General features: G+C 46.1%; 1 protein-coding gene across 2 annotated transcripts; it reads right to left on the bottom strand.

Annotated features, from left to right (window-relative positions):
• Nucleotides 1–1,662: 1,662 nt before the first annotated feature.
• Nucleotides 1,663–9,277, bottom strand: LOC144099984 (uncharacterized). Of its 2 annotated transcripts, XM_077633035.1 has the most exons (4): nt 9,157–9,277; nt 7,969–8,148; nt 7,454–7,582; nt 1,663–2,700 (listed from the first exon to the last, which is right to left on the bottom strand). In XM_077633035.1, the coding sequence occupies exons 1-4, from the start codon at nt 9,265–9,267 to the stop codon at nt 2,509–2,511; spliced, it is 612 nt and encodes a 203-aa protein (XP_077489161.1). In that variant the 5' UTR covers nt 9,268–9,277; the 3' UTR covers nt 1,663–2,508. The 2 variants fall into 2 exon arrangements, with proteins under 2 accessions (XP_077489161.1, XP_077489160.1); XM_077633034.1 differs by lacking the exon at nt 9,157–9,277 and having other exon boundaries at nt 7,969–8,604.
• Nucleotides 9,278–9,627: the final 350 nt, after the last annotated feature.

The following is a 9,627-nucleotide window of genomic DNA, read 5'->3' as shown; positions in this document are numbered from 1 at the left end:
TCATGAACTGAGCTGAGAATAGTTCGTAGTTTTACTTCCTACATGAGATTGGTGTCCCCGATCACATTTTCGCTTGAAAAAAAGATGCGCTAATGACTCTAGAAAAACGTGGGAAGTCGTGTAGATTACAAATTAATTTTAATAAATGTATTGAAATTCAACACTAGTAAAAAAAATGTTTTTGTACCTTTCGAACCTACCCTCTTGCCTTAAAGTCCACGGAGAAACCATAGTAGTCAACTACGTTTTGTTGAACCAGCTAACATTTACTTTCAAATGAGCAGCAGCCACCAAAGTTTGAGTTGTCAGATCCTTTTTAACTTCGTTATAAAGGGTAGCTCGTAACTGGATCTTTGGTGGGTCCTATATGCTCATGAACGTATGTAGCTTATACAAATTCACCTGTTATAGATAAGAGCTGTAAAGCGGCCTCTACTAGCATGGTAATCACTGAGGCATGCAAACAAAGCGAGTACATCTCATACCATCCGACCGCTCTAGTAATTTAGCTTTACGCCACCCGTGATGCTATGGAAGCTATAAAGAAACAGTGTTGGTAAGAGAAGCCTGCATATACGCAGATTCCTCAACGGTCGTCAAAAAACAAAACCGATACTAATGCAGTAATCAGGTGCCAGGAAAAATTGGCATAGATTTTACATAGTCGAACCGAGTAGACATGCGAAAGCAGCTGTTCATTCTTCTGGCTCCACTTGAAGGTCAAATTGTGGCGTCGATGACCTTGGCCTGACTAGGCCAGTAAAGCTTTCGCTCCATAACTCTCACCTAAGAAAAACTACACCCTGTAAGCACGTGCGAGCGCCGGCAAGCGCTAGCACGTGCCTGTTGGTTGTAGTTTTTTTAGGTGATACTGGCAAGTGCTAGCACGAGAGCCATAAACGCGAAATCGAACGCCAAATAGAATTCTCAATAAAGAGACACTCTGTGCTCAACCACATAATATTTAATTCTTGGTGTCTACTGTGCCGAAGAGTGCAAACCAGGCGTGCCACGTTCGATGGAGGCGAAACGCAAAGGCGCCAGTGTGCTGTGCGATGTCAGTACACGTTGAAGATATCCGGTGGTCAAACTTATTCCAAAGACCTCCACTACGGCACCTCTTTCTTCGTTGCTTCTTTGACTCCCACGTTAAATATGTCAAAGGGACATTTATTCGAAAACCTGACAAGAAACTCAACGCGGATAACCTTAGACAATTACCTAACATCCTGTTCCTGGAAGCTCATGGAGCACGTTATACTGATCACACTACGGGACCACACCAACTACCACAACCTCAAGGCACTATCCATTGTGGCCTTCAGAAAAGGCGTCTCAACCGAATTGACATACTGCCAAGTGAACTTTCACGTGACGTACTGGATCCCTCCACTAAAACGCATGAGCAATATTACTACTCGATCTCAAAAATCCATTGGGCAACGAATCGCACAATACCATTCTAAAACGCCTAGCCGACCTCAAGCCAGGCGGACGTGCGTACATATACTTTGAAGCCTTCCTAGAAAAAAGAACGGTATATATCACCATCGGACGACTGAAATCCAACCCAATCAGTCTCTGCAAGACAGGAACAAGGCAACAGGCAGTAATTAGTATGCTCCTTTCGGACATTCCTTTGTACGTTGTTTCATGATTACGGAGAAGTAAACACCGCGAAATTGAAAGCTTAAGAAATTCAAGACATGACAGAAGCCAGTGATGTTTTCTGGAACTATTTTATTGGTGGCGTTTCGCTGTTTGCGTGTCACGAAAGAAATATGGTAAATTCAAGTCCAGGGTAGAATTCTGGAGAAAAGATCAGGCATTGCTTGCTATATTGTACGAATCATCCTCCCTAGATATAGGATGCATTACGAGAATTAAATTGAGAGCGCCGGAGTGTGAGGTAATAAACGCTTTCCACGACGCTTAAATTAAGGATCCCGTGCTTCATAGTATAAAGAAAGGTCCATAGGTGGAACGGAGAACGCAAGTGGCGCCTGTCTGCTACTTATCGCATCTGTGTTTCGCCATTGGTATCTGTCTAAACAAGCTAGGAATTTAACTTGGCGAAGCATAGGCGGAAAGTGATCCTAGATTTATTGACCCGTTGCATTTCAACGCCAGAGTCAAAGACAAACCCATCAATGTGGTCCACCTTGCGAACTTCGCTGCTTACCCATCTGCTTCCCAGACACTGCCCGAGGGTTTCAAAAGTTGTACGGATTGGATAAAGAATTGAAAGAAGAAGTCAGTGAATAAGAAAGGAATAAAAATGAGTACATCAATCAAAATAGGCGGATAAATAATAAGTGCTCTATTTTCCAGTACGCTCAAAACTACCAGATCGAAAGCAAGCTTCAACGCTTGCAGTTTTGAGGTCTAATTCGAGTGAATCTTTTTCCCGTTAAATATTAAAGATATTGCAATATTGCAGTATTTCTGCGCGCGAACCTTGATAGTCATTGAGAGATATCCCCAAGAGGCACCGCAATTAGCGTCCAATCAAGCGAGCGATGTCGTCGACCCCGCGCCGGCAGCAAGCTGTGCCTTGAAGCGGTCCGTCAGCCAGCGCACTCCGGCCACGCGGTCGAAGGCACCGTACACGTTTGTGGGGCATTCGTCGTGGATGTCTTCGTAATCCACGTCAAAGAGGGCGAAGCTGACGCGTGGTTGGACGCTGTGCACTAGGACCGCCTGCATATGTGCGCGCCGCCAGATTAGAGACCACAGGAACATGAAACATCAAGCCAAGCTACCCGCCGCGGCGGTTCAGTGGTTAGAGCACTTGGCTATCGATCCGGGTTCGAACCCGAACGCGAACAGGCGGCCGTTTGCTGTGCTATGTCAGGGCACGTTACCACTATGATATCTGATACGTGATTAAATATCTGCTGCGGGTCCTTGGACCCAAGATATTAAACTTATTTTTGGAATATGGCGGACTGACTGACTGATGTTGCCGAGAGGAAGAAGGAAAAGGAAAGTGCACGAGCCAGCCTACTGGCTCAAGCCGAGTCACGCTCGCTGCCGCGTGCAGAAAGTTGGAGGGGTAAAGCATAGGAGAGTAAAGAGAGAAAGAAAAGACGCGCCGCTCTAATATGCCCCGGCCGATCCCGGAGGCAGTGCAATACCGGGCCGACCCCTGCCAGAGTGCTTCAAGCCAAGCACTCCACCATTATCCAAAAATATGTTTAATAACTAAGCCCCAAGGACCCGCTGCAGATATTAAATCAGGTATCAGATATCATGGTGGCGGAGTACTTGGCTCAAATGAAGCGTTCTGGCACTTCTCGGCCCGGTATTGCACTGACTCCGGGATCGGCCCGGGGCATTTATCGCGCGCCGTTTATTTATATATTTGCTCTCCTATCATTTAGCTCTCCTACTTTAAGCCCGCGGTTCGGCTTGAGCCAGTAGGCAGGCCCGTGGACTTTCCTTTCGTCTCTTCCTATCAGCAACAGCAGCTGCAGTTTCTGCTAATGCTGCTGTTGCTGATAGGAAGAAATATCTGCTGCGGGTCCAAGGATCCGCCACAGATATTAAATCAGGTATCAGAGAGATATAGAAGCAGCAGCAGTAAAGATCCCCAGGTGGTCGAAATTATTCTGGAGCCCTCCACTATGGCACCTCTTTCTTCCTTTGTTCTCTCTGTCCCTCCTTTATCCCTTCCCTTACGGCGCGGTTCAGGTGTCCAACGATATGAGACAGATACTGCGCCATTTCCTTTCTCCAAAACCAATTATTATTATTATTATTATTATTATTATTATTATTATTATTATTATTATCAAGAGGCTGCCACGGTGGCTCAGTGGTCAATAATTTATTAATAATTATATTTATAATATTATATAATTATAATGTTGTAATTATTAATAATAATAACAATTGGTTTTGGGGGAAAGGAAACGGCGTAGTATCTGTCTCATATAACGTTGGACACCTGAACCGCGCCGTAATGAAAGGGATAAATGAGGGAGTTAAAGAATAAAGTAAGAAAGAGGTGCCTTATTGGAGGGCTCTGGAATAAATTCGACCACCTGGGAACCTTTAACGTGCACTGACATCGAACTTCGGTGAGCCTCTGTGCATTCCTCAAACACACGGGCTTGACGTCCAGTCTGTTCTCCGTCAGGTATTTACACGCAGTGACCGAACACTCCGCTAGTTCTACTTTGAACGATTAATAACTGGACGCCCCACTCCAGTTGTAGCCAACACAGTGCTGTGCGCGCGTGTTTTTAATTCCTCAAAAATGAACTAATCACGCGCACAACCTGGACACATTTCTTATTGTGTAAATAGCTTGTACATATTACTCCTCCCCTATCCTCTCTTCATGTCCCCTCAACTCTTTCATTTCATTTTTCCATTCTGCATGCTATCCTTTATTTCCGCTGCCCCAGCTCAGGTGCTTCAGTATCGATGGCAGATGCTGGGGCTAGCAAAAATCTTATCCTTCCTTTATTATTATTTTAATTTAAAAAAAAAACCACTACCACCACTGACATCCTACAGCACACGGACGCCTTAGCGTTTTGCCTTTATAAAAACGCAGCCGCCGCGGTCGGGTTCGAACCCGGGAACTTCGTATCAGTAGTCGAGCGCCCTAAACACTGAGCCACCGCGGCGGGTCAGTGTTTAAGGCGCTCGGCTACTGATCCGGAGTACCCAGACTTGAACCCGACCGTGGCGGCAGCGTTTCGATGGAGGCCAAACGCAAAGGCGCCCGTGTGATGTGCGATGTCAGTGCACATTAAAGATCTCGAGGTGGTCGAAATTATTCCGGAGGCCTCCACTAAGGCAACTCTTTCTGCCTTCTCTCAGTCCCTCCTTTATCCCTTGCCTTACGGCGCGGTTCAGGTGTCCGCCAATATGCTAGACAGATAATGAGCCATTTCCCTTCCTCAAAAACCAATATTCCAACTTTCAAGCCAACCTAGAGTGAGAGATTGATGTCATGAAGTATACCACGCATTTACGTTACTCTATGCCCACAGTTGGAGATAGAAGTTGCTTCATTAGGACGGACTACTTTTCTTGATAACATTAGGCGTATTTAATTGATCTATTAATTCATTTATCCCTTGATCTCCGCTTATTTATAACTGCGCGCCATTCGTAGAAGTTTTCCGCTTCCTTCAAATCAGAATATTCCTGAACAGGTTGCCATTTTTACTGAGGGAAAAAGCTGATTTGATAGGCAATAGAAGCCCCCGCCGCGGTGGCTCAGTGGTTAGGGCGCTCGACTACTGATCCGGAGTTCCCGGGTTCGAACCCGACCACGGCGGCTGCGCTTTTATGGAGAAAAAACGCTAAGGCGCCCGTGTGCTGTGCGATGTCCGTGCACGTTAAAGATCCCCAGGTGGACGAAATTAATACCGGAGCCCTCCACTACGGCACCTATTTCTTCCTTTCTTCTTTCACTCCCTCCCTTATCCCTTCCCTTACGGCGCGGTTCAGGTGTCCAACGATATATGAGACAGATACTGCGCCATTTCCTTTCCCCTAAAACCAATTATTATTATAGGTAATAGAAGTTCACGAATAATTGAAAGGCTTAAGTGAAACGAAAGCTGCTCCCGTAGAAGGGCATTGTGGGCTTTCGGCGTGGCGCGACAGCCAGAGACAGCGGAGGTTGGATCCACCACCACACAAGGTCAACAGGAACACTGCAAACCTAGCTGCGCTATAAAGCAGTTCCTGGCTCAAACGCATCTCTGGGACGAGCTCCTCAGGCTAACTGTCCCAAATCAAAACAGCCTAACCGCTCATGTTTCAGAAAACATGGTTTCACGCTATTGGATACTGAACGCGTTGCCACAGCGATTAGTCCCTCGAAAGACAGGCATATCTAAACAAGTCATTAAACGCTATAAGGCTCATTATTGATATTAAACATCAGGCACACGCACAGGCGTAAGCGCTGGTGGATTCGTGCGCTGTCCTATATGTGCTTTAAAAAACACCACTGAAAAGACGAAGATAACACGTGTGATTTTTATGGTTGTGTTGTGTTGGGTTTAATGGCACATAAGCAGCTAAGGCTATCATGCGCCAGGCTCAGATTTTTATGGTTGTCAAAAACGAATACAAATATTTATTGATCCCGACGATGTCTGTAAGTGCTAGGTGTGCGCACAATTAGACGATGTCAGAAATTCCTGGTGAACCACAAGACAGGGCACTGACACAAGACTTCCCGGAAATGTAAAAGCCTGCTCTCTCATCTGGTGTGCGTAGTATTTCGCTGAAAATTTATAATATGCCAAATTCTAGCTGCACACAGAAAGATGGAAGCATTTGTATTTGCTCAGCAATTAGGTGCCCAGTCTTGCGCACGTATTGATAAAAGCGTTGCCGTGCAAATTAGACGTCCTAATATGGCGCGACTTAAGTTTTCTTTGTACATCCATCCACATTCACTGGTTTTTTTATACGCAGTAAAGTAGCCGTGCCGTGAGGTGAAGATCACGTAGCGTTCCCTGTGACTTAGCTGTTTCGGTACACACGAAAGATAGTTCTCTCGATCGTTAGCAGTTTGCTGGAATGAAAAACAGGCCGTACCGCAGGCATAAGCTACTCCCGCTCTAAACTGCGCAGGGACTATGCCGGAAAGTGCTTTTTTCTTGCTCTTCCTTGTTCTTTGATCGTGGCTGCCGGTACGTGGCTTCATTACTTGCCATCAGCAATTTTGCTTTACTTGCGACTGCCGATCACAAGAACTTCAGAAATGCGTGGTTGCTGTCTGCGGTGGCCGGAGCCCTCCACTACCGCACCGCTTTCTTCCTTTCTCCTCTCAGTCCTTCCTCAGTTTTGGCTACGCGACACGACAGCGAGACCACTCTGGAACAGTTTGCGATGAGCGACACTCTTGCCGACGTTTAGGGTCCTCTTACTGAATAGTCGCGGCCGAGAATGGCAAGCATTCCTAATCCGAAGTCCGTCCAACGCCCGTATTGTAATCGCTGCCTTCCAATTTTGTTCTTTTAGCGGGCAGAAGGTGACCCGATAGCTGTTTAGCTTTGGTTTGGTTTATGGGGGTTTGACGTCCCAAAGCGACTCAGGCTATGAGGGACGCCGTAGTGGAGGGCTCCGGAAATTTCGACCACCTGGGGTCCTTTAACGTGCGCTGACATTCCACAATACATGCGGCTCTACAGAATTCCAGCTCCACCAAAATGCGACCGCCGTGGCCGGTATCAAACCCACGCCTTTCGTGTCACCAGCCGAGAGCCATAACCACTGAGCCGCTGCGGCGAACCAATAGTTTAAATTTATATGCTCTCCTAATATGCCATAAACAACGCGTGACACTATTTTCACTAGCGCTCCATATACCTCTGTTGGTGATGACTGCTTGGCCAGTACAAAAATTCAGCGACATGCAGGTGTGTGTGTGTGTGGTTCATATTAATATTCTACTGCCCGTATGTGCTGCACACACCTTCTTCGTTATGGTCTGCAGGCTGTCGAAGGTGAAGGTTAGTGGCTTCTCTTTGTTGAACGTGTAATTAATGAAATGGCCTTCATCAACAGCCGTGATATCGTCACGGTAGTCGGGGTGGTCGCAAACCTGAAAAAAGAAAAGTGAATATGTACGCATGCAGTCATGCAGTCAATGAATACGAATGTCGATTTAATGCAGTGTAAAATTCCATCCTTTCTTATTTCGAATATGCATTGATTGAGGGAGCTTATATACTGACGATGGTTCACTGATTAAAGAGAACTCTTCAAGCAAATCCCAATTAAGATTCTTCTTTACATTTAGCAGTATGCCAGCACCTCGCTTATTATGTCTGTTATTACGCCTTGGTTAGCAGTCTTTCTTACACCTACAGGCAGACAACAGATTGGTTTAGAACTTTAAACTTCAGAATACCTCCCCCCACCCCCCCACACACACACATAACACATGCCATACGACACTCAAAAGTAGAGGCTAGCGAGAGCACTTACCTGGGCGTAGCTGCCCAGTTCACACACGATGTTTACGCGGCAGGGGCTGCCCGGCGCAAAGTCCGAGTCCTGATCCGCTTTCACGGGCGCGTACCAGAAGCCTTTGAGGGAGAAGGACACCGACACCGGGATGCTCAGGTTCAGGTAGCCCCGCTCGGAGAGTAGTTCGACTACGTCACGCTGCGCAGGGTGCCGAGGCATGAGCCGCAGTCGGTATGGAGAGTATCCGCAGGAAAAGATATGAAGAAAGATGTAAGTATTAGAGCGCAGTATTGATACCGCTTGAAATACGTGTTCTAATGACGCTACCTCATGCTTACACTGTTGGAGAAGCCGCATAACTTACCATTTTAGTGCAAACATTTAGCTGCCTGTAGGTAGCGCAAAGGCTTTTGGAGTTTACTAACGAGGAGCGTGGACTCATAATCGGGTGAAAAAGTTTAGCAAGATGGCTACCAAAAAAAAACACAATGGAATAATAAATAAAAACGGCTAAACTAAAGGGCGAACAGACAAAAGGCGTACGTTGATTAAATTCAGACAGGCAGAACAGAGCTACAATTATGGGACCTGATATGTGGCGCAAGTTTTTATCTTCCGTTATCAAGGACGAAGGGTACTTTTCTTGTGCGCATAAAATGCCAGTAATGAACTTGATACACTGACTTCGTCTTGAGTCCACCCAAAATCGTGATCAGTGTTGAGTGTTTAGGAAACACAGCTGCAACTGTGTAAACAGCGCTTCGCTTTTTCTCACGATTGCTTATTAAATATTCGCATAAGTAGCGAATATTCACAAAAAATATTCAGTTCGTATTAGATCCGGTGGTTCTCTAACTAATCAATTCGTCCGATTCGTATTCGATTCAGTTTTTAGCTAAACTAGTCGTGTTGATTCAATCTGGGAAAAAAATACTATTCGCGCACCCCTACAAAGATAAATACAGGCACCACCACTATCGGCTGTTTCCGCGAGGAAACTGCGGTGACGTGCTGAGAGGTTCTTTTTGCACGGATCTCTGAAACCAGGTTACACTGCCATTCATTTCGAACCACTAATCACGGAATTCTCTTCGGTCTTCACGTCACGAGTTTCAGTCGAGTGCAGAGTGAAGCAGGCGGCCCCAATTATTTGGGCAGACGCAAAGCTGTGTTAGTCTCGCGACACGTTCTGGCAAGAGCCCTCACAATGGGGTGCTCGAAGCGCGTGTACTTGTGGTCCCACGTGGTAGGCCCCGTAATTCGGCACGGGATGTTGAGTCCGTGCGTTTCCCTAAGATGCGTCGTTGCAACCAGCATGTTCACTTTGAAGCCCCTGTGCAAAGGTTATGTAGAGGAGAAGGATATTGACAGTTATGAAGCAATGATTGCGTGGGGACAAGTTGGTATTCCACAGACAGCAAAATTCGCTGAAGAGAGAGAGTAGTGTGGACTACTGGGCTAGTTAGTTGAACATGGTGAATGGATTTTGGAAACAGAGCGAAGCTGAGAAAAAGAGGAGGATGAGAAGCAAAATGGCACTGTCTAGTGTCTCGTGTTTGTCTTCGCTCCCAAATGTTTAGATATTTCCAAGTAAAGTGAGGCGAGTCAAGCTAGATTTTTAAAAGGGAATGCTAGAGATACAGCGGTCTGTACTGTTGTGTTCTCTTGGCAATTTCT

The sequence above is a fragment of the Amblyomma americanum genome, chromosome 8, assembly GCF_052857255.1.
Source record: "Amblyomma americanum isolate KBUSLIRL-KWMA chromosome 8, ASM5285725v1, whole genome shotgun sequence".
Taxonomy (NCBI): Eukaryota; Metazoa; Arthropoda; class Arachnida; order Ixodida; family Ixodidae; genus Amblyomma; species Amblyomma americanum.
Note: the sequence above shows the minus strand (reverse complement) of the source record. Positions and strands in the feature narration are given on the sequence as shown.

What these genes read in the sequence shown, in the direction of transcription:
- LOC144099984 (XM_077633034.1), bottom strand. Translation starts at nt 8,307, where the DNA reads ATGCGGCTTCTCCAACAGTGTAAGCATGAGGTAGCGTCATTAGAACAC. An exon ending in AACTGGGCAGCTACGCCCAG is followed by an intron (nt 7,583 to 7,968) that starts GTAAGTGCTCTC and finishes TTCTTTTTTCAG; the next exon opens with GTTTGCGACCACCCCGACTA. An exon ending in TGCAGACCATAACGAAGAAG is followed by an intron (nt 2,701 to 7,453) that starts GTGTGTGCAGCA and finishes GCACATATGCAG; the next exon opens with GCGGTCCTAGTGCACAGCGT.